This window comes from Peromyscus eremicus, chromosome 7, assembly GCF_949786415.1.
Source record: "Peromyscus eremicus chromosome 7, PerEre_H2_v1, whole genome shotgun sequence".
NCBI lineage: Eukaryota > Metazoa > Chordata > Mammalia > Rodentia > Cricetidae > Peromyscus > Peromyscus eremicus.
In genome coordinates this window covers 11,001,364-11,026,196 of record NC_081422.1, presented here as the reverse complement: position 1 = coordinate 11,026,196, position 24,833 = coordinate 11,001,364, and the positions used below count along the sequence as shown (strand labels likewise).

The 24,833-nt window shown below is 47.1% G+C and overlaps 1 protein-coding gene across 2 annotated transcripts in view; it reads left to right on the top strand.

The window, feature by feature from the left end:
- The window catches only part of Amotl1 (angiomotin like 1), a 76,466-nt gene that overhangs the window by 20,434 nt on the left and 31,199 nt on the right, over nt 1-24,833 (top strand). For both annotated transcript variants that reach the window (XM_059267336.1, XM_059267335.1), the window contains exons 3-4: nt 11,051-11,200; nt 13,916-14,858. In XM_059267336.1, coding sequence (XP_059123319.1) covers nt 13,975-14,858 — 884 coding nt within the window. In that variant the 5' untranslated portion in view covers nt 11,051-11,200; nt 13,916-13,974. The remainder of the gene's footprint in view (nt 1-11,050; nt 11,201-13,915; nt 14,859-24,833) is intronic.

Below are 24,833 nucleotides of genomic sequence, written 5' to 3'. Positions count from 1 at the left end.
AAAGTTGAAAGGTTTTTGTTTTGTTTTGTTTTGTTTTCTAAAACAAGGTTTTTCTATATAACAGTCCTGGTTGTCCTGGAACTCGCTCTGTAGACCAGGCTGACCTTGAACTCACTGAGATCTTCCTGCCTCTGCCTCCCAAGTGCTGGGATTAAAGGCATGTGCCACCACCGCCAGGTTAGAGTTGAAAGATTTAAAGACAGGCATACTAGGAATGTCCTTTTGTAGAGCCGTGGGGAATTATGGGCACTGGAGAATTGAGGGTAGGTAGTCCAGGACTGTGCTGTTTCAGAATGAAAAATAGATTTACACACGACCCTGGGGAGTGTAGAGCAGGAAAGCAGGTCTAAATGGCCTACTCTGAAATACATATTTTCCTAGTTCCAAGTTTAAAAAAATTAGATTTCCCAAAACTGTGAAGTTTCTTACATTTTCTCCAAAGTAAATTCCAGGAGTTTGCAGGGGAAAATGAAATAAGTACACATATTTATATTCTGGTGACATTTACTCAGTGACTTAGATCATTTTATTAGTTTAGGAGCACAAAGCAGGGATTTTAATAAAGGCTGCTTGTAAACGAACAGGTTTTGCAGTATTGAGGTGGTTTGTATGTGTGCGCACACCCGCTCATAGATGTGGGTGCCAGAGGGCAATGCTGTGGCTTCCTCCATTGGCCCCTCCCCTGTTTCCAGTCTCCCACTGAATGTGGATTGGCTGGAATTGGTAGCCAATGAGCTCCAGAGATCAGCCTGTCTCTGCTTCTTCTGGACAGAGAAAGCAGGCCCTCTGCCCTAGGTAAGGTTTTTACTTGGATGGTGGGGATGTGAACTCTGGTTCTTACAGGGAAAGCAGGCCCTCTGACCTGGGTCAGGTTTTGACGTGGATGGTGGGGATGTGAACTCTGGTTCTTACAGGGAAAGCAGGCCCTCTGACCTGGGTCAGGTTTTGACGTGGATGGTGGGGATGTGAACTCTGGTTCTTACAGGGAAAGCAGGCCCTCTGACCTGGGTCAGGTTTTGACGTGGATGGCGGGGATGTGAACTCTGGTTCTTACAGGGAAAGCAGGCCCTCTGACCTGGGTCAGGTTTTGACATGGATGGCGGGGATGTGAACTCTGGTTCTTACAGGGAAAGCAGGCCCTCTGACCTGGGTCAGGTTTTGACGTGGATGGCGGGGATGTGAACTCTGGTTCTCATGTGTGACAAGGACTTTTCTGACTGAGCCACCTCTCCAGCCCAAGGTTAGCCGTTTTTTATTGTAAGGCCGCCATTACAAATACGTTCCTGGAATTTGCTTGGAGTATTTTCACTTTCTTTTATGGACAAAGGTATCTGCCGAGCATTTCTAAAGTGATATTTCTTGTTTTTAGACAAATTAAGCAAAAAGTGTACAGATGTTTGAATGTTAAGTGTCCCCACAGGTGTTTGAACACTTGGTCCTGAGCTGGAGTAGATGTTCTGAAAGGGCCAGGGACATTTAGAAAGTGGAGCCTCACTAGAGTGAGTGAGTCACTGGAAGTGGGCCTTGAGGTGTCGTACCCAGCCCTACTTCCTGTGCACTCTTGCTTCCTGATTGTGGACACATTATTATTACTGCCTCAGAGCTTCTACACTAACCGTTCCCTCCGCGATGGAAACCATGCCACCGAATCATAAGCCAGAATAGACCCTTCCTTCCTTTAGTTCTTTTGTCACAACGATAAAAAAAAAATACCTGATTTTAGAAGCATTCACTCTAACAGTATCTGCCGAGTGAGTGAATCGACTGTGACCTCACCAAATATGAATAGAGACTCAAGTGATAGCTTTGCTGAGGAGGGCAGGTGTGTATGCATGCATGTGTGGTTGTGCATATAGAGACCATGGGTTGACATAGAATGTTTCCATCAGTAGCTCTCCATTGTGTTCTTTGAGACAGGGTCTCTCACTGAACTTGGGTTCATGAATTTGTCAGGCTGTCTGTCCATCAAGAGGTCTGCTTTTGTTCCCCCAGTGCTGGGGTTTTAGATGTACCACCACATCTGGGTCTTCCCCTGGGAGCTGGTATACTAAGGTCCTCATACTTGTGTGACAGGCATTCGTCTGACTGAACCTTCTCCCCAGCTCCCTGTGATCATCTTGTGAACATGATTTTTACTGTTGATTTCCCCATTTTCATAAAATAGATGTAGCTTTTACTGAGCACTTACTCCGTACAGGAGCACTGTGTAGCCCTTGTCTCTTTTAGTGGACACCTCAGCCAAAGCAGGAGTTGTATTACTTGCATTTGCTGTTAGGTAAGATCTGCAGTCTGATGTTCCAGTAGTGATAGCCAGTGAAGTGACTGTCACTAAGCAGATTTGCCAAACCAAAGCCCAAAGCATGCATACCTTCGGCTGTGTTATCCTGTCTTCGTCTTTCTAATACTGGTGTTTTGTGCGGCAGGGTCATTCTTTTCCCTCTTCAGTCACTCTGTCCTGGTGTCTGTCCCCTTGTCCGGGACTGTCCTGGCTTCCTGTTGGATGAGTCACTGCAGTGACTTTCCCACTTCCTAAGAGCAGAGTGTGTCACGGAGCCCTGCTTCACCCTGTGAAGTAGTCCTTGCTGGCTTACATTTCTGCTCATGAGCCTTCCCGCAGGGTCGGCTGGGCAGCTGTCCATCTTAGGCTGGGCTGTCCTGAATCCACAGTCCCCTCATCCAGCCGAGTTCAACAGTCTTCAGTCCACCTGCCTCAGTGTTCACCTGGAGGTGCTAGGCCTCCCCCTTTGCCTGGGCTGGGAGGTAACTCACTTCTAGTTAGAATCTGTTTTTACATTTTCATCTTAAAATTCTCTTACATTTCACATCTTGCAGACGTACCCCATAGAAGGGATGGGTAAAGTGTGTGACAGAGCAGTGTTTCTCAAAGAGGTCTCTTTGGAACCCTGGGAGATTCCTGAGTCCTAAACACCACTGTCCCGGTAATCCTGGTCACTGGCACTTTTTTCTGCATGTTGATGTTTGTCCTGGGACAGAGCGATGCTGTAGCAATGTTGCAGGGGGCAGAATGCCACACTTGACTGTAGCTAGAGTTTTCCTGCCTGGCCCACAGTCAGGGCAAATCTCTTTCACCTGCCAGTCCCACAGCCTCTCAGACCCAACCAAGTAAACACAGAGACTTATGTTGCTTTCAAACTGTATGGCCGTGGCAGGCTTCTTGCTAACTGTTCTTATAGCTTAAATTAATCCATTTCCTTTAATCTATACCTTGCCACATGGCTCGTGGCTTACCGGCATCTTCACAAGCTGTTTCTCATCGTGGCGGCTGGCAGTGTCTCTCTGACTCAGCCTTCCACTTCCCAGCTTTATTCTCCTCCTTGCCCCGCCTATACTTCCTGCCTAGCCAACGGCCAATCAGTGTTTTATTGATTAATTAGCAACACATTTGCCATATATCCCACAGCACTTCCCCCTTTTTTTTTTTCAAAAAGGAAGGTTTTAACCTTAACAAAGTAAAATTACATATAATTTGGGAATTTGGGCGTAGCTTCTCTTACTACTTCCTGCTGGAGGGGGGCGCTGTATCTTATGGGGAAACAAAGAAAATTTTAGAATTATGGAATAGTCCATGAGGCTGTATTGTCTGAGCCAGATGCCTTCAAACCATTCTGGATGTTGGATCATCTGGGCCATGGTGTCTGGAGACCTTCAGGGGGTCTTGGCTGGTCAAACCTGATGTATCTTAATCTTGAACAAATCCATAGCCTCTGGCTTTCTGTGGGAACAAAAGCAGAGTCTCCTTTCCAAAGTAACATATCCTTATATCCAAATTTTGAAGTCAAGGTATCTCTAAAATATACATTTTGCCATAACTCAACAGCTTTTACAATCAAATGTTTTTCTGCAGTTAAAAATCCCAAAGACAACACAATCCAGATTCTCTGTGTAATATCCATTTTTACGTGGCTTATTTTTTATACTACCTTTACTGTCTCTTTAAAGACTTTATTTTTTAAAACTATGTATTTGTTTCTATAACTGTATATATCACCTTTTTTTTCTCTTTCAAGCCTACGTATATTTTACACACATTGTAAACTATTACATCTGAATCTGTCTTATTGTGAATCTCTTGCCTTAAACTGCAGCAGCTGTGGCTGCTGGCTCCGCCCACCTCAGCTTCCCAACATGGCTACGTTTACCACCAGCTCTGGGAGCTATCGTGGGTCTATGCATTTATCCAAGCAGCATGTAGCCCAGAAACCTCTTTTTTTGTTTTGTACTAGCAAAGTCTAAATCCACCACGCAGATTAATGTGCCACTTGCAGAGGCCTCATTCCTGCCATACAGCAGGTCGAGCACGCACACCAGGAACTCGCCAGTAGCTCAAACCGGCAGCTGCTGGTCATTTGAGAGAGACAATTAGGAAGCTGTTTTTAGCTCCGTTTTAGAATCTTTTTTCTCAGTTTTTAGGTGGAAACTCTTGCCACCACGTTGGACGCCATTTGTAGCTAGAGTTTTCCTGCCTGACCCACAGTCAGGGCAAATCTCTTTCACCTGCCAGTCCCACAGCCTCTCAGACCCGACCAAGTAAACACAGAGACTTATGTTGCTTTCAAACTGTATGGCCGTGGCAGGCTTCTTGCTAACTGTTCTTATACTTGACTGTGCCAGTGGCCAGTTTATTCTGCACATACAATAGAAGTTGAAATTTAAAAGCCTGTTTCACTCAAGAACACTCTAGATGAAGCAATGCAAATGACTGATGCAGTCAGATCTCAAGTTTGAGTACCATTTAGTGTCCCGTGTCCAGGAGGAACTGCCTCCGCCAGAAGTGGAAGAAAGTACTTAAGCACCTGAGATGAGGGATGTTAATTAGCTGCTTTCAAAGGGAAAGTGTTTTTAAATCCAATACGCATATATTGTGTGTGCATGAGTGTCTGCCTGCATGTATGTTAAGGATACCATGTGTGTGCAGTACCCACAGAGGCCAGAAGAGGGCATTGAATCCTCTGGAGCTGGAGTTCCAGACACTTGTGAATTGCCATGTGAGAGCTGAGAATTAAACCCAGGTCCCCCGCGGTTACTGAGCCATTACTCCAGCCCTGAAAGTTGCTCACAGTTACAAGTTGCAGTAATAGTCTCCCAGTTCTGTTGTGTTGTGAAAATACCATCCTAGTATACTGTGAGAACATGCCTGTAGATGCTCAGTGTAGGGTCTGCTGCTGTGGTTTTCCCCTTCTCTCTGACCCTCAGAAAAGCTGCCCTGGATTATCTGTTGTTAATATAAGAAGAAACACTGGTGTGACTCAGTCCCACGCTCTGCATTTCCCGTGCTACACAGATCTCCCTCCAGTTCCCTCTGTTCTCTTTATCTCTGGGACTCCATATGACAGCCGCCTGCCTGTGTGCGGTGATTACTCCTGGATCTCCAAAGCCTCTCGCTCCTTTATCAGAGCACTGGCTGTCCAGCAGAATCTGGGCGACTGTGCATGTTGTTCTAGAAGCAAATCCTAGTATCTTAGGGGCAAGGACAGACTCGCTTATTTCCTTGTATTTACAGGTCCTGTTGCGCTCTTCTTGAACATGCTCAGTACTTTGGTTCATACTGATAAGAGCTCAGAGACATTTCTGAGTAAGCACAGCTAAGTTAAACTTTAGACAAGTTTAAAGTCATTTATCACATGTTTCATTTGGAGGGAGTCTAAATTAAGCAGGCATTACTGCCTTGGTTTAACGTGTTTTCTGGAGTAGATGGCTTGGTCCATGGAATAGGATTCTTTAATGCTGGTTTGGAAGATGATCGTGTATGGGGCTGAGAATCTTGGAAGCTTAATTTATTACTTCCCACACTAAATCCTGTGTTTCCAATCATGTTTTTTAGGGGAAAAGAGAGTGAGAAAGCCTATTCCACTGTGCATTTCCTCTTAGAAAAGTACATATTGTGAACAGGTTGTGTGTTGTGCACAGCTGTGTGTTTGTGCACAGATGTATATTATGAGCAAGTGTGTTGTGTGAAGGTATATGTGTGTTGTGTACAGATGTGTGTTCACAGGTGTGTTGTGTGCAGGTGTATGTTGTGCACAGGTGTGTGTTGTATACAGGCATGTATTATGTGTAGGTGTGTATTGTGTGTAGATGTGTGTTGTGAGCAGGTGTGTATTGTGCCCAGGTGTGTGTTGTGTTAGGTGTGTAAGGATGAGGAGGACTTGCTGCCTTTACAAGTCTCACCTTGTCTCAGGTGCCTACCATATGGCTTAGCTCATTTCTTGTTTTCTGACTGTGTTCTTGAGCTTTCCAGCACCCTTTCAGCCAATGTTTCCAGGCATGCATCTCCTTGAATGGGGTACCCCACACCTCAGGAAAACCTCCAGTCCTGCCTGAACTAGGTGCCAGGTCCCTGGGTCCAGCTATGGGCATTTGCACACTCAGCTAATTCCTTAGCCCTTCAGAAGCTGAGGCAGAAGATGCAGTTGGTTGTGGTGGTTGAGAAGCCTTTTTACAAAGTTAGAGGAGGCTAGATGAACTGGAGGTAAAGCAGCTTTTAGGGGCAAGGGAAGCTTCAGATGATATGTAACAAGAAGTTTGATGTGTTGGTGACATCTGGGAGTTGTCTTGCTGTCCCCTGCAGACCCCAGAGAACCAGTATTAGCTGCAGAGGAAACAGAAAGCATCCCTGTGTTTTAGGGAGCCGAAGGGTGCAAGGAATTATCTGGAACTGAACAGCTGCCCGGAGAAGGCCTTAACATTTTCTTTCAACTGTGTGGTGCTGAGAGTGTCCCAGAGAACCCCGCTTTATTCTCTGTGTGCTCAGAGACTATGCCTAACTGTATATGCTAAATCCACAAGTACACAGCCGGTCTTCAGAGGCTTAGCCTTCTCATGAGGGTGGTAGCAGCATCCTATCTTAAACAACACTGTCGCCAAGCCCTGGGCTGTGATGTTGAGGGGTAAGTTTTGTGTCCTCCAAGCATAGGCTGCCGTGGTGGCTGATGGAGGGGTGTGTGCAGGAGAGGGGAGGGGTTATACGCAGGGGAGTGGAGGCACACCGGAAGAGGTAAAGCTAAATAGAAGTAAACCTGCTGAGAATTTAGAGCAGGTGGAAGGTGTGTGTGAAGCTAGGGCGTGGTACTGGGAGGACATGTGCACAGGATGCAGGATGCTGCAGGATGCAGAATGCTGCGGGAATCAGTGAGATGACGGACAACCAGAGGAGGAGCTTAATGATAGACAGCCAGGAAACCAAAGACCAGAAGGTTATGTACGAAAGAAGTGGCATGTGGAAAGGAACCTAAGGACAGGGTAGTCTCAGTGCCACCCTTACCCGTGTGTGTGTGTGTGTGTGTGTGTGTGTGTGTGTGTGTGTGTGTGTGTGTTGGGTGACAGTAGTGTGACTGATGCCTGGACTTTAAACCTCAAAGCGTCTTCCCAGCCTGCTCAGTTGACATGGTGATGGATGCTGGATCTGCCTCTGAGGAGTCCACCAGTTGCCATGGGAACAGAGTTGAGATGCTGCTTACAGTCCTGTAAGAGCCCTGCCTCTTTCCTCCCCTAGAAAGATGGTTTCATTTTAACTCTAATTCATTTTTCTTCAACGATGAGACCCTTTATCATCTCTACGGTTAGTGAGAGAAAAAACTTTGGTCAGGTTGCATCACCAGCCGGCTTGGAAGACAGTCACAAAGAAAGGGACAGCCTAGAACTGTGGAGGGACATAGGTTTCTAGTGCCTCCAAAGCAAGCCAGAAGCCCCTGAGCTCTGAAACGGGGGAGGGGGCAAGATTTTGTGGCTTGTGGATTTTGTTAGCCAAAGGAATGGCTCTTGGTGAAATGGGTCTTGTCAGTGTAGGGAAACATTAACTTCATAGAATTTCATAGAATTTCAGGGCATCAGCCTTTGTTCAACACAATAGAGAAGATCCTTACCTTTCTTCCAGTCAGGGGCACAGGGAGTTGCATGGGCCTCCCTAGACCACCTCTCCAGAGACCTGGCACCTCACGCTGAGCTTGGCCTCTTTTCCAGTGCTTTGGTCTTGTTTCCAAAACTCTCAGCAGAGGGTCTGGTTTACAAGAGGTTAGGTAACTTAGATCAGGGTTCCTTGCATAGAAGTAGTCCTTATGATGCCCGCCCACACAGCCATGCTGTACAGATAGACTGCTGAGCCAGCAGCCATAAGAGGCCCTTGATCTCTCTACTCTGGCAGGGTTGTTGGTCCCCGGGTCTGAGCCAGGCTTACAGGGGCCTTCTGGGTGGTAGTGGCGTCTGGAAGGCTTTTGTGGCTTCTTGCAGCTTCTGCTCCCCATAAGGAAGTGCCAGCAAAGAAAACAGCGTTCTGCTCAGGCTGTGCATCTGCTTCCAAGTTCTCGTTTCAAATATCCTTGGTCTGGCGTTTTGCTTAAGAAAATAGAATGAATTTTTGCTAGAGAAGTCCCCTGTGCAAGACAATGAACTAACACAGGCAAGAAGGACTAGGAGCACAGGCGAGGGAACCCAAGGCCTTGCAGACATTTTCTGTCTGACCTAGGAATGCCATCTGGGCTTTGAGACAAGTCCCACTGCCACTTCTCCTGGCTCTGTGTGAACTCTGGTTTCTCAGGGGGTCAGTACTGGGGTAACCCCACTGTCTCTTGCTGGAGTGGACTAGAACTCCCCAGGTGGCCTGTTTGTCTGTAGGGTCTGTTCTCTCATTGTGGACCCTCTTGCCTTTCATCAGCACCCAGAACCCTGGCAGCTGTGAAAATGTCTGTCAGCGAATGTATGAGCCCTGAGTGTATGTGAAAGATGTCTTGAGTGACCATAGACCTGTGATCATAGTCGGACACAATGTCTTCTGTGTGTGTGTGTGTGTGTGTGTGTGTGTGTGTGTGTGTGTGTGTACTAGTTCTTTCATTGACAACCATGTAGTAAAAGGCCGTGTGACTTTGGTGTCCTCTGAGGACAGGTTCCTTTAAAGACCACTCTGCCACGGCATGCTCTTTTACCTGGCTAGCCATGGGGAAATGAGAAAAGTGGTTGTTGCGAACACTGTTGCGGCTGTGATGTCTCAGTGCAGGGCCCGTTGTGAGAACTGTATTAAAACCGCACATTCTCTCCCCTTGTGTGCGTTTGTATATACACTATTGCTTTTATGGCATTCAAAGCTTGCTCTCTTAGTCACGTGACTAGACAACAGCCTGCGAAGTTGTTGCATGCTGCCCCACACCACTCCTGACCCAGCACATTTTTAAGAAAACACCAGTTTGATTGGAGCACATGAACTCTTGACTCCAACCTCCACACTTGGTACGTGAGCTTGCAGTGTGAGGGTGGACAGTGGTGTTTTGTGGGTTACTTTTTCTCCTGATGTGCCCTGCTTTCCTCTAGCTTTGGGATCCCCAACATTCACTCCATATTGGAGTCATTCTGAGAGCTTTATAAAAGACAGCCTAGTGATACATGCCTGCAAGCCCAGCTACTCCGGAGGCAGAGGCAGGGGGATTGCATGTTCAAGGTTTTCTTAACTACAGAGTTGAGTTGAGTTTAAGACTAGTGTAGGCAACTTAGTAAGACCCTTGATCAAAATAAAAAAGTTTTTTAAGAGGCAAGAAATAGATATATCTTAGTCAGTGGTAGAATGCTTCCTGGTATGTCCAGGACACTGGGTTCAGTCACACACACACACACACACACACACACACACACACACACACACACACACACACACGCACAGTTGCCTGGGCCCTACCCTGTACTGGGATTTGAAAAGTAACCCAGGTCTCTAATATGCAGCCAAGCCTGGGCCTTGCTCCCCTCTAGTTTGGCGCCCATCTGTGGGTAGAAACTAGGTCAGGATTTGACTGTGAGCAAAGCCGTATAGAGTCGCCAATTTTGCCCTAGCTTTCAGATTTATAGGTCTAAAAGATGAGGCCCAGGAAGAGGTCTCACATTTCTTCTCTTCAGGGCGGTCATTGCACACGGCTGGAAGGAGACTCCTCGGGCTTTAGGACTGGGGTTTCAGGTACCATATGTCTTTCATGCTTAGTGTGCAATCATTTCTAAGGTGAGAATCCCAACTGAATTTATTTATTTTAAATGTATAAGGTAAGTATTTCAGCTGTGGAAATCATAACTTTGTCTTTCTGGGCTAGCTGTGCTCATTAGACAGACAGCACGTATAACACATACAAATGCTGTGTTACCTGTGAGGGACAATCACTCAGGGAGAGGGCTGCACTCCAGTTGTTGGCCCTTGGTGTCATAAGTCACTAGTAGCTCTGGTCTTGTGCAAAACTTAGGAGAAATTTCAGATGCCTGGTTTAAAACCATTGCTGAAAATTGTTTTGTTTTTGTTTTCCAAAATGGAATTATCTTTCAGGCAAGTAGGCAGGGATTTTAATAAGAAATAAATAATAACACGAGTCTCCAGAGAAAAGTGGAAAAAAATGCAGAGCTATAATCTTGATGTCCACACAGAGGTATCAGAGCAGGAAGGGAAGACGGCCCAGTGTGCTGACAAATGTCCTGTTGGTATCCCTGAAGTGGGATCATGTTTGGTAGCTGTGGGTCCGAGTTTAGCTCTCTCTCTCTCTCTGTGTGTGTGTGTGTGTGTGTGTGTGTGTGTGTGTGTGTGTGTGTGTGTAGCAGATAAAGGAGCTGAATGGTCATTGCTTGGCTGAGGTCCAGGCCCGAGCCCCTGGCTCTTCTGCAACGTGAGACTCAGCAACTTCCCAGGGAGCCGGAGCACACTGTGTCCCAGCCTGGGACATTCTCTTGCTGACAGCTGTCCTCCTCACCTTTCTCTCTCTGGTCTGCTCCACTCCCTCCTTTCTGTCCTCTCCCTTGACCATTTCAAAGGTCACGCCTCTTCCCGTTCCACCCAGGACGGTGGGTGTGCCACTGTGAGAGTTTCGCGCCTTCTTCACTCAGCAGGTCTTGAAGACTCCTGGGTCAGCATGGTGGGTGGCCGGATTTGGGACAGTTGTGAGAAGTACCTCTGGAATTTTATGAATGGAACAGGCAGACTCACTGCCAGTTGCCATGTGGGGGACGTGAGTCACACAGGAAGGAGGGGCACGTGATTGGCACTAACACACACATCGCTTTCTTTCTCCAGCTCCTCCCCGTGTCTGCTACAACCCCAGCAGTCCTGTGCAGATTCTAGAAGAGCCCGCCTACTTCTACCCAGACTTGCAGCTCTATTCTGGGAGGCATGAGGCATCCGCTTTGACAGTGGAGGCAAGCGGAGGCCTGAGGGGGAAAAGCGGTGAGTCTTTTTGCTGTCTGTGTGCTAGGAGCACAGAAGAGCAGAGTTTCTCATTTTCAGCCCTTCTGCAGTAAGTAACCCTTGTGCCTGTGGCTTCACTTTCCACCACTCTGCTTACCCAACGTCAATGGTAATCTGAAATATTAATTGAAAAATGCTAGAAGTAAATAGTTCATAAGTCTGAAATACTCTTAGGGCAGTATGTTGTCATAACGGAGCTATTTTACTATTGGCTATCACTAATAATCTCTTGTTAAGAGTAATTTGTGTTAATTTTTTACACGTGTACACACACACACACACACACACACACACACACACACACACACCCCTCAGGCACAGGCACGTGGCATTTCCTGGATCTGGCACTGTCCTTGTTTTCAGGATCCCCCGAGGGTCTTGGAATACATCCTTGAGGATGAAGGAGGGGCTGTTGTTTTTCAGACATTTCTGCATTCTCTAGCCTGGGGTCGCCATACTGAGCTAAGAGTTGTCTCATGCTAGGGGATTTATTTTAATTTCATGTTGTACCATGATGTTAATAAGACCATTTGGGGCTGGGAAAAACAGCTCAGTTGGTAAGTGCTTGTCATCCAAGTACTAGGGCCTGAGTTGGATCCCAGAATGTAAAGAAACTGGGCGTGGTGTGCATGCTTGTCAGCCCAGCTCTGGTGAGGTGGAGAGAGGCAGGTCCCTGAAACTCACTGGTCCAGTTATTGATTCCTGGGTCCCAGTGAGAGATTGTCCCAAAAGACCCAGGTGACCTTCTCCCCCACCCCAAGGCTCAGAGAATATTGTGGGAGAGAGGACAGAAATAGTGAAGACTTGGGAACAGGAGGAGTGGAGCTCTGTTCTCATGACATGTCTGTGGCATACTTGAGCTCCCAGCAGCTGTGGGACCTGCACAAGACCAGCCCAACTCAATCAGGCAATATCCCAGCTGGCAGCACTGAATTTAGCAGGTTACAAAAAGTTAAAAGAAAGAAAAGGAGAGGATGGTAGGGTGGGTATGAAGTGATGGCACCCAAGGTGGGTAGTAGGATCGAGATACATTGTTTATGTGTATGGAATTGTCAAAGAACAGATAAAGGATATTCTGTTAAGAAAAATAAGGTTCATGGTCACCACACACACAGGTGTACCCAAACAAGCATGCATATTCACTTCTACAAACACCATAAAAAAGACTATTTTCTATGTGATTCCCTCCAGGAGAATCTTCATGTCTTCATACATAGGAGCTTCAGAATTAAATCATCTATACCCAGTTATTCTCTGCTCAAATTCTAAATACTTTCTCCTGCCTGTTCTCAAATCATTTGCCTCTTTTCTTCCCTTCTCTGCTTTCATTTTTTTTTTGTTTTTGCAAATAAGTCAGAACTTCAAAATAAATTCCAAACCTTAGTAAATAAGGGACCTCCTCCTTTCAAATAACTTTCTGGTGGCAATATCTTGGGGTGATGGAGAGTGGTGAAGCCATTTCAGGAAGGATCCCAGGGCTCCTGACAATGTGACCCCCCTTTCCAATGTAAAAAGAATTTAGTGGTTTTCTTGCCAGGCGAACGAGATGGCCACTGAAATCCACAATGGCCGTCTTCTCTTGGGTTGTTCGTTTATTACAGTTGTTACTGTCTGGTCTCTTGGCTGTCTCTCTGTGTAGCCCCGGCTAGCTTGGAACTGACTATACAGACCACTGTACTGGTGATCTCTGGGACAGGGAGGGAGACAATAAAGATTTTGTGGATCCAAGACAGGGGAGGTCAGAAGCAAGAGGTTTGGGGCTTTTTGGAATCTCCCAGCAACTGGTGAGCAGAGCCTGGGCCTGGGGAGGGGAGCACGTGGAAGAGAGTTGGACAGAGAGCAGATTGGGACAGAATCTGGGCTTGCTTCTGCTTTCTTACTGTCTGTCACTAGTGTGAAATTTCTTGATAATAACCAAGAAACGAACAAGACACGGGATGCAGGAGTTGAGAGGGAAGGACGGTGTGTTGGAAGGAGATGGCTGTTAAGTGCTGTCAGCTGCTATTCCAGAGGCAGGACCTTGACTCAGGAGCTGAAGACAAGCGTGGACATTTTGTTCAGTGGAGCTTGGGACATACAGACTAGAAGAGGCAGGTAGTGTAAATGGAGCCGGGAAGGAGGGTACTGAGGCGGTGGCCTGGGTGCTAAACCGGAAGAACATTTTAAACAGAGGGTAAACAACCAGGTTGAATGTTCTAGAAAGGTTACATGTGTAACATGAGTCCCAAAACTCAGGTTGGATTTGGTTACTAATCAGAGCAGAGTGTGTGATATTTGGAACAGGGGGACAGCCTTCTGTGGACAGCCCTGAGAGAAGGAAAGGAATGATGGAGGACCATCATTAGAGATCTAGCAGAGGGCCGTGGGTGGTTTCTTTGTGAGATATATATATATATCTAAGATATATATATATATATATATATATATATATATATATATATATATATATATATATATATATATATATATATATATGACTTAGGTCAGTTTCTGCCACAGTAGGGCTGTTAAGAAAGGGAAAGGTAGATCTGATCACAGAGGAGACAGGAAAGGGATTGAAGGGGCGAGCTGAGTCCCGTGAGGCATTGTAGGGTGGGTGGAGGTGCTGGCACCTCCGGAACCCGGTCTTTAAATGACACCCTATTGGTGTCTCCTGGAGACAGCCTGTTAGCTCGGTTCCTGTTTGTCTTTCAGTGGAGGACCCTCTCTCCAACTTCCACTCCCCAAACTTCCTGAGGACCCCAGAGGTGGAAATGAGAGGTTCTGAGGATGTGGCAGCTGGAACAGTGTTACAGCGGCTGATCCAGGAACAACTCCGCTATGGCACCCCGACCGAGAACATGAACCTGCTGGCCATTCAGCACCAGGCCACAGGGAGTGCAGGGCCAGCCCACGCCACCAACAACTTTTCTTCCACGGAAACCCTCACTCAAGAAGACCCACAAATGGTCTTCCAGTCAGCCCGCCAGGAGCCGCAGGGTCAAGAGCACCAGGGGGACAATTCGGTGATGGAGAAGCAGGTCCGCTCCACTCAGCCTCAACAGAACAATGAGGAGCTGCCCACATATGAGGAGGCCAAGGCCCAGTCTCAGTTCTTCAGGGGACAGCAGCAGCAGCAGCAGCAACAGCAGCAGCAGCAGCAGGGACAGGGGCCCCTCGGCCACACGTACTACATGGCCGGAGGTACCGGTCAGAAGTCCCGCACGGAGGGGAGGCCCACAGTCAACCGGGCCAATAGCGGACAAGCACACAAGGACGAGGCCCTGAAAGAGCTAAAGCAAGGCCACGTCCGATCCCTCAGCGAGAGGATCATGCAGCTGTCACTGGAGAGGAATGGAGCTAAGCAACACCTCCCTAGCTCGGGAAATGGAAAGGGCTTCAAAGCTGGAGCAGGGCCATCCCCGGCCCCGCCTGCCTCGAAAGCACTGGACCCTCGTGGCCCTCCACCCGAATACCCCTTCAAGAGCAAGCCAATGATGTCCCCAGTCAGCAAGAACCAAGATCATGGCCTTTACTACAGTGACCAGCACCCTGGAGTACTCCATGAGATGGTCAAACCTTACCCTGCACCTCAGCCTGCAAGAACAGAAGTGGCCGTCCTGAGGTATCAGCCACCCCCAGAGTATGGGGTCACCAGGTAACTATCAACTCAGCTTTGCAAGCTCAGCCATGTGTTTGTGTTTAGTCCTTGTGAGGCATGTTAACTTTTTATCAAAACTTTTCTCTTTTTTGTAGTATTTAATAAGCCATCTGGGGGCTCAGATACGTGGAAGGTGGAAGCTAGGAACGTCTTCCATTCTTAGCAGAGGGCAGCTGGGAACGAGTTGTTGTGTGTGTGTGCACGCGCATGTGTGTGTGTGAATGTGGTTATACATGCATAGGTGCATGTGGCGACCACAGGAAAAAGTTGGCCGTCTTTGGTGTTGTTCCTCTGGCACCATCCACTTTTTTTTTGTTGTATTTTAGACAGGATCTATCCAGAATTCACCAATTAGGCTAGGCTGGCTGGCTAGGGAGTCCAGGGATCTACCTGTCTCTGCCTCCCCAGCACAAGCACACGCTGTCACACCCAGCTTTCTTGATGTGGGTTCTGGTACTGAGCTGGGTCCCTGTGCTTGTAAGGCAAGCGCTTCCTGACAGCCATCTCTCCAGCCATGAAGTTGTCTGGTAGCTTTTTTCTGTTATATTATAGACTATTCCCTCTCCTCTCCGAATTCCCCTTCCCACCGCCCTCCTTCTCTTCCTCTGGATACTGAGTCAAGGTTTTACTAGGTAGCCTATGCTGGTCTTCAACTCATGAGCCTCTTGCCTCTGCCTCTCAAAGCTGGGATTATAGGCATGCACCACTATACCTACCTTTAAATTTTATCATCATATAATTTAGAGATACCTTCTCTGGCCTTCATGGGCACTCACACACATCACATACACACACACACACACACACACACACACACACTACTCACACACACACACATCACACACACACACCACACACACATCACACACATCACACATACACATCACACACACACACATACATCACACATTCACACACATATCACACACACATATCACACACACACCTCTCTCTCACATACACACATCACACACATACATCACACATTCACACACACATCACACACACATACATCACACATTCACACACACACACACCACATGCACACATCACACACACATACATCACACATTCACATACACACCACACACATACACACACACACTCACAGACTCTAGATGCTAGAATGGAGGCATTAACAAGACCATGGACGTCCCTCAGTCCCACCTCCTTATTCAGCAGACGTGAAGGTAAGGCATGGAGATCTGCGCAGGTGCAGAACCTGCAGCTGTGGTAGCAGGGTCTAGGCTGCAGCATCCAGCTTCTTGCTCTTTTGTTCTGTTTCATCTTACTGTAGTGTAAGTGTGCCTGCAGACTGATGGTCAGGTTCAGCATTTCTTCCTGTGTGTGCTCTCTGTGCAGCCTCGGTCCACAGATACAGACGTGGTCCCTTCCCCAAAAGTCCTGGAAGCATTGTCTCTGGGGAAACCAGTATCAGAACACATCGCTGCCGTTAGTGTGATGTTCAGCGTAGAAATATGCAGAAAGCACTACTCGGTTGGATAGGATAAAAAATCAGAGGAGGATTAAGGAAGCTTCCCAGAGGAGGCAGCATTGACTGGGTCTCAAAGGATTGATAAAAGCTGTAGGTAGAGGTAGAAAGCCATCTCTAGAGGGAGGGAAGCCACGGGAATGGTGCAGAGCCCAGTGGATAGGTGTGGAAAGCTGTGACAGAGAATGTGTTTGCTCTCTGGACATTATGCCAAGGATTTTAGTGTCAGTCTGTTAGGAGTGAGAAGTGTGGTGTTTTCAAGCAGACCCTGCATGCTGGTGGTTAGTGACTCGCTTCACTGGTGGTTCAGGTTAGACAGGGAGACGGGGCCCACGAGGCCTTTCCAGGAAGGTCAGAGTCCAGAGAACTGGCGAGGTGTCCAGGAGTAGAGGAGTGGTCTCTGCTAAGAAAGTCAGGGAAAGAGGACTGAAAGGACTCTGACTGGCATGTGTTTGAGGCAGTTGGGCATGTCGCCTGGGAGAGAATGTGGGGGTGGCCAGCATTGAATGGAAGAGCATGGTCCCTGAGAAGCCAGGTGCCATTCCTGTTACTGGATGTCAGCAGCGGAGAGGGTTTGTCTGTGTCTAAACTGAATAAGCTAGAGCTCCTGATGGGCCCCCAGTGTGTGGGTACAGGCTCCACCTGGCTCTCCATCTTCTGGGAGGGGCTGGGTGCTGGCTCCTACTCCCCAGCTCTGACACGATTGACTCTAGGTGGATTTGATTGTCCTGTTTCTGTTCCTGTAACCAAATACCTGGCAAAAAGCAACATGTAGGAGGGACACTTTATTTTGGCCCATGGAGTGAGAGCATGGCATCTGTCATGGCCGGGAAGGTGTAACAGAGTTGGTGTGTGAGAGCATGGCATCTGTCGTGGCCGGGAAGGTGTAACGGAGTTGGAGCGGGGTGGGGTATGGCCTGACCTGTTACTCCTTACATCTCTGTGGACCAGGGTGCGGAGACCCTGGGTGGGGGTCGGATGCCAGCACTCAGCTGATTTTCTACTTAAATCCCTCTTTGTTCAGTCTGGAATGTGGTGCCACTCACATTCCGTGTGTTTCCGCTTCACCTAAGCCTCTCTGGAAACACCCCACACATGCCCAGAGGTGTATCTCCCGGGTGGGTCTTAATCCAGTGTAAATGAGGATGAGCCGTCGCAGTGTGGAATGGCCCTTGTGAAGCAGCCTGGCCGGCCCTGCGCCCTCATGAGCAGCCCATTGCGTTCTTCCAGCGTGGGCTGAGCCTGACTCTGCGATGCAGCCCAGGAGTTCTCTCAAATTTCATCTAAAAGCGGTCACACTTCTGGTGTCTGTATCACACTGCCATTTCATAGATCAACCCAAACATTTCTGTCAGCCTCTAGAAAGTCTTCATAGAGATGGAAAATCTTTCCAAATGAAGTTTCCTTCTTCCTTGCTGGCCTACAGTTTTTATGGTTTTGTGTTACTTATGTGTATGGTGTTTTGCCTTGCGTGTATGTCTGCACTGCTTGAGTGTCTAATGCTCCTGGAGGCCCAAAGAGGGTGTCAGATTCTCAGGAACTGGCGTTACAGACAGTCGTGAGCCACCATGTGAGTGCAGGGAATTGAACCCGGCTCCTCCATAAGAACAGCCAGTGCTCTTGCAGAGCCGTGTCTATCAGCATGTTACCTGGGCCCTCTTTATTTCTTGGCAATAAACCAAAATGTGAGGTGGGTCATAATGTGAGGTGAGGAGCAAATCACTTCCTGGAGGTAGCCCTGGTGACTTGGGGAGAGCACCGTTCGTCTTGAAGTTCTGAGGTCAGAGACAAGTAACGTCCGAAGGATTAGAGTGCCCTGCCAAGCCTGGCGCTGGAATTTCCATGCCACATCAAAGTATCTGAGAGGACGTAGTAGACTGGCCATTGAGACTGGCCCCAGGGCTATCAGGCCACTCTGTGAACACAGCCGCAGTGAGCCAGCCTGGCTCCAGCAGTACAGCCTTTGGCCAGCTACGTAAACAAACCTGTCTTCACACAGCCTGCTCCAGACACGTTTCCGCAGAGCCTGAACTCTAGGGTTTGACCCCGAGACTCAGTGGTGTGCAGCATTATGCATGACCCAAGAGACAAGCCACGCTCCTAGGAATCTCATGGGGCAGTTCCCTTTTCTGGTGCTTAAGGGGGCTGTACGTTTGTAATGGCGATGACCTAGGAAGCTGCCGGCTATTGGGTACATACAAGGCAGCATAGACTTCCGGACCAGGATGGGCCCTGACGGAGGTCCCTCGGCCATCTTCCTGCCTGATGCTGCAAGAGGCCCTGCTTGGGATCTAATGGATACCTAGAAACTTGGCCCCACCGATTACGTTTTGAGACTTTCTCTTTCTTGCCTGCAGGCAGGTCTGAAGAGTGTGTGCTAGAACTTGGGACGAGAGTCTGAGACCCAGTCACTTATGGAGCTCTTCGCCTGCTCTGGCGCACTGAAGGGGAGCTCTTGGCAGTGATGTCATCCCCTTTAAGTCCTGTGTAAACTGCTAAGAGCAGTCAGTGGCCCAGACACAGTCGTCCTGCAGCATCGTGGTCCCTTCTGTGAATGAGCTCAAGCGGCCACGCGGAGGACAGTGCTGAGAACAGGAGAGCCAGGCTGGGGCTGCTCCAAGGAGGTGGCTCTGTTCTTCCTGGGCTCCACTTTCCTTTTCCTTCACCTGGAAATGAAAGTGGGTCACAGCGAGGACAAGATGAGACCAGGACTGTCCTTGTGAGGGTGGTGACTCCCTCCACCCCCAAAGCAAACATTTGGTTATTAATTCTGACTCACTCGCGGTGGCTTACGGAGTGTGCGCTGTTAATGGACATGAAGGCCTGAATGACGTCCAGGCATGGCTGGGCTTTTCTACCAGAGCAGTTTGGAGTCTATTAGTCAAGATACAGCTTTGTTTTCCTAAGAAGTCTGTCTATGCTTTAAAAAAAGAAAGAAAGAAAGAAAAAGAAAGAAAGAAAGAAAGAAAGAAAGAAAGAAAGAAAGAAAGAAGAAGAAAGGAAGGAAGGAAGGAAGGAAGAAGAAAGAAGAGAAAGAAAGAAAAGGAAAAGAAAACTAGAGCTGCTAAAAATTACATATTAATCTTGTATTTCCCAATAAACCACTAATATTGTAAAACATGGGATTTACAAGCTAGATGTAATCAATCTTGAATATTTCTTGTTCCTATGATTTACATATTTTAATCAGGATCATGTATAAAATAAGATTGAAACCTGTTTTCTCTAATATCTGTTTCAATTTTCCATTACAAATGTATGGCACTCGGTCACCTTAGTGGAGCACTCAGTCACCTTAGTGGAGCACTCAGTGGGCCATGGAGCACCGTGGCAGGAAGGCAGAGTTTCCCCCAGGCTTACTGCATGCAGACACTTGGTGTGGCTTCTCTTCCTTAACCTTTGCAACCATTTTAGGAAATAGGGACGAGGGGGTGGGCGATTGGGCAGAGAGTTGTAGCAGTGTCTGCGGCTTGCTCCCATTTGAGTGGGGTCTGTCGTGGAATGTGGTCGGCACTGGCTGTAGACTAATGACTGCTTTAGTCAGAGCCACCTCAGGAAGAGGCGAGCAGCTGTTGGTGAGGGACTCTGGAAGCCTTTCTTCTCCACCCGCTGAGCCTGGGCATGTCTTTGGCCTTCATCATGGCTCAGTCATGTCTGTTCAGCAGAGGGGCTTTGATTTCTAGCTTCCCAGAAACAAAGGAAAGGCTGCCGCCTCTTTGTCGGTCTTCTGCTCATCTGTGAATGTACTGACTTGACTTTTGGTAGGTAGATACCTGGAAAGCAGGGAAGGTGGGGTTTGGCCCCGGTCTTCTATCCCAGGCTGCCGAAAGCTCTGAGGAGCCAGGAGCTGTGGCTTTCCTTGCACAGGGCTGGCTTCTCGCTTCTTGTCAGAAACATGGCATGCCCGTCACCTTCCTCCTCATTCAGTTCAGTGAATGGGCAGTGGGTGTCCTGTGCTGTAGCTGGGGAAAGCTGCAAGTTTGACCAGATTGTGCTACTACTATAGTCTCTATCAAGATGCATTGCACATTTCTTCCCTAGAAATGTGATGTACAGGGTCATTGTGCTAACTAGTTTTATGTCAACTTAACACAAGCTAAAGTCATCTGAGAGGAGGGAATCTCAATTAAGAAAATGCCTCCATAAGATCGGGCTGTAGGCAGGCCTGTAGGACATTTTCTTAATTAGTGATGGATGTGGGAGGGCCCAGCCTATTGTGAATGGTGCCATCTCTGGGCGGATGGTCCTGTGTTCTATAAGAAAGCAGGCTGAGCAACCCATAAGGAGCAGGTCAGTAAGCAACACCCCTCCATGACCTCTGCATCAGCTCCTGCCTCCAGGTTCCTGCCCTGTGTGAGTTCCTGCCCTCACTGCTTTTGATGAAGAACTGTTATATAGAATTGTGAGTGGAATAAGCCCTTTCCTCCCCAAGTTGCTTTTGGTCATGGTGTTTCATCAGAGCAATGATAGCTCTAACTAAGACACCCTCTGGGAACATGACAAATGGCATTCCATCGAGGAGAGGAAATCAAGCGGGAGGCACGTGGACAAGGAGGAAGCGTGTGACAAATGGACAATCACAACTGTGTAACCCGAGGACAAGTTAGCAGGAGCACGTACCTCTGCGTGTGGACGTGGAGGGTCTGACTGTGGGCCAGTGCTGTGTTTGCCAAGTGATGAATTATAAGAAGGTTGGAGGCCCCTCTTATTGTAAGTCAGAAGTAGCTGGAAAAGGAGTAAGGGGAGAATTTGGGGAGTGTGTTTCTGAAATGGTGAATTAGGATTTGTAGTTTATACAGTCATGAAAATGAGCCAATGCCTGGCACCCACAGGTAAACCAGGCCCCTTGGCTGCTCAGTGAAAACTATACATTTCCCTCAGTGAAAATGAGGCCATGGAGCTTCACTTAAGTTCTACTGAGGAGGTCAGACTCGCTGTCAGGGAGTATCAGCCAGCCTTGGTGGTGCACACTTGTAATTCTAGCACTTAGGAGGCAGAGGTAGGAAGGTAGTAATTCAGCCAAGGTCATTAATGGCTACATGGCAAGTTTGAGGCTAGCCAGGGTTACATTAGACCCTGTCTTTAAAAAAAAAAGGAATTCAGTAATTTAGTAATTAGTAATTTAGGCTGAATTCTGGCTGGATCCGCCAAGTATAGTACTTCCTTCATGTGTCCTGAGAAACAACCCTTGGGTGTGGGAATTTAAAGAAGCCGGGGTCAAGTTCAGGTCACTTTCCCAGGAAACCTGACACAACCCCAGCTGTAATGCATAACAGGGGCAACTTCCTCACACAGAAGGGCCATCTTCCCACCCACATAGCAGGGATTCTGAGTTCGGCTGACTGAGAGTCAAGCCTTGGGACCTATGGTTGTCTGCAGGACCAGAGGCTACAGGTGGGGACCTCTGCTCCTTCACTTTGCAGAGCTCAGCACCCTTTCTTACTTGATTGTATCTTTGAGAGTCTTGTTGTGTTGCCCAACTTGACCTTGAGCTTCCAGGCTCGAGCAGTCCTGCCCCAATCAGCTGGTTGAGTGGCTGGGATTAGGGGTGTCCGTTGTGCCCCCACCCACCCCCCGTCCTCATCTGTGTCATGGTATAGACAACAACTAAGTTGCTTCCTTACATAAACATCATGTTTATTGCAGAAGTTATATGTATGTCTTTCCTGCTAGTTTGTCCCACAAAGAAAGAAAATATTGATCTCCATTTTCCTGTTCAAACACAACCTGTGTTAAACACTCTATTCATTACATTGCTTTATGGAACAGAAAGTTTTGAGAAAATACTGTGAACTGCAAGGCTCTTTAAAAGTGTGAATTTTTTCTTTTTTGTGGCTTTTTATTATTTCATCTCATTGTTTCTTTTTCTTAATTACTAAAATAACAATGCTGATTATTTTGTTCATATATACTAATTTTTACATAATGTACATGTATTGCTTAGGTAATAATTGTATTAGTTATTTTCTCTTCATCCTGACCAGATGACTGAGAAGAGAGAAACTGAGGAAAGGAGGGGTTTATTTTTGGCTCCTGGCTTACTGAGGACTACAGTTCCTCATGGTGGGGAAGGCGTGGCTTCCAGACTGTGTGGGTGGTCACAGTGTGTCTGCAGTCAGGAAGCAGAGAGAGATGGACACAGATGCCTCACTGGCTTCTTCCTTTTATCCCTTTTATCAGTCTGGGCCCCTAGTCTGTGCAAGGTGCTGCCCACATTCAGGGTGGGTCTCTCCTTGGTTAAACTACTCTGGAAACATCCTCATAGACACATGCAAAGGTGTGTCTCCTAGGTGACTCCAAATCCAGTCAAGTTGATGAAGATGAACCATAATATGAATTTTTAAAAAACTAGCTACATATATCCAATGAAAAAGAATAGCAAAAAATAAAAGAAACAAAGAAAGAACCATAGTTCCACTAGCTGGAGACAATCCCTTTTATTGTCTGTTGGGCTATGCAGTAAGATTCTGTCTCATAACAAAGAAGACCTAACAAGAGTCCCAAGAGAACTCTTGAAAAAAAAAAAAAGTTGCGTAAACGCTTGTTGTGCTGACTTATTGAATGTATAGATACATTCAAAACTTGCTTCAGTTTTTATTTCTGTTAAGGTTTATGTTGGAAATTACATATTTGGATGTTTTCACTTTCTCTTTTGTAAACTATTTAACCACATTCTTCATCTGTTTACCCACTAATTTTTATTTCCTGCTGTATTTCACAAAATGTTTGTCAGTCATTTTTTTGTAAATGAATTTTTTTTTTGTAACGACTGACCTGTAGATACACATAGAGTTTAATGCACAGAATGTAGCATGCACTTCCCGTTCTGTGCATTCATGGTCTGAGGCCACATGGGGACAGCTGGGCATTTACCACTGAATTCTGGGTTGGCTTCCAAGGAGAGGCTGTTTGGTCTATGTGCAGTTTGGCCCTGTAGCAGTACAGGGCAGGGCCAGTGAAATGACGTGGCAGGGAAAGGCACTAGCCACCAAGCCTACTGACCTGAAGTGGAAGGCCAGAGCTGTCTCTTCAAGTTATCCTCTGATTTCAGCACATGTGCTATGATGGACATACACATACATGCATTTGCATGCACACATATATACATACACATGCACAACACATTCATACACCTGTACAACCCATACACGCATGTACATACACATGTACATACAGAGGCATGCACACATAATCAATAAAAATGTGATAGAAATACTGTATGGGCATGTATGTCATATAAAACTTTCTAGCGTCCCCTTTCATAGTATATTTTTTATTTTAAAACTCTATTAATTTGGGGGTTGGGGATTTAGCTCAGTGGTAGAGCACTTGCCTAGCAAGCGCAAGGCCCTAGTTCAGTCCTCAGCTCCAGAAAAAAACAAAACAAACAAACAAAAACCAACTCTATTAATTTGTGCTAATTTGTGAGATAACATACTGGAATATCTAAAGCTCTAGAGTACTCATCCGATTTCTTCTCATGGTTAAGATATACTATTTAATTGAACTAATCTATTATGAGAAACTAGGATTTGTAATTTGGATGCTGGTCATCTCTTCAGTTGGAAGCCTTCATACATTCTGCTTTGGACAATTATTTAACACCTTTCTATTTTTTAAATTGTGTGCGTGCATGTGTGTATGCATGTGCGTGCGTGCGTGCATGTGTGCCACATGTGGTGGTTGCCCACAGAGACTAGGAGATGGCACCAGATCCCCTGGAACTGCAGTTACATGCAGTTGTGAGCCACCCAATGTGGGTGCTGGGAACCAAACTCTGGTCCTCTGCAAGAGCAGAATGTGCGCTTAACCACTGAACCACCTCTCCAGCCCCTTTGTAAAATATGAAAAGACACAGATGAAATTTATTTAGAAGTCTATTTGTTGATTCACTTAAAACATTTAAAAGACATGTTTGTGCTGAGGGGATGATTTAGTAAAATGCCTGCTGCACAACTTGAAAATTTGCATTTGGATCCCCAGTACGTGGTGGTGTGGTGGTGCCTGCCTGTAACCTCAGGCTGGAGGGCAGAGACAGGAGGATTGCCCAGCTGAATCGATGTATTTCAGGTTCAGTGAGAAACCCTGTCTCAAGAATTGAAGGTAGAGAGTGATTCAGGAGAGACACTGGACATTGACCTCTGGCCTACAGACACACATGCCCCCAAATCTTCGTACACACATCCACACAAACAAATATGTATGTAGCACTTAGATATAACAAAGTCCAAACAACAGACTCCTCACACTCTAGCTAATCCAGTATCTAAAATATTATCTTTCAGCAAGTAATCAGTCTAAAAACCATCCAGATGTTTTCTTCTTATTTCGTCTTTACGTTCTGATGCCTTTCCTCAGAGCACGTGCTCAGCCACCTCTGCATCTGTTTTGGGCCAGCAGGAGTGAGATCTGAGACTGGTGACATGTTCTGATGTGTCCCAGCAGTGCCCTGAAGTGGCTCTGGTTTTTTGCCTCCATTC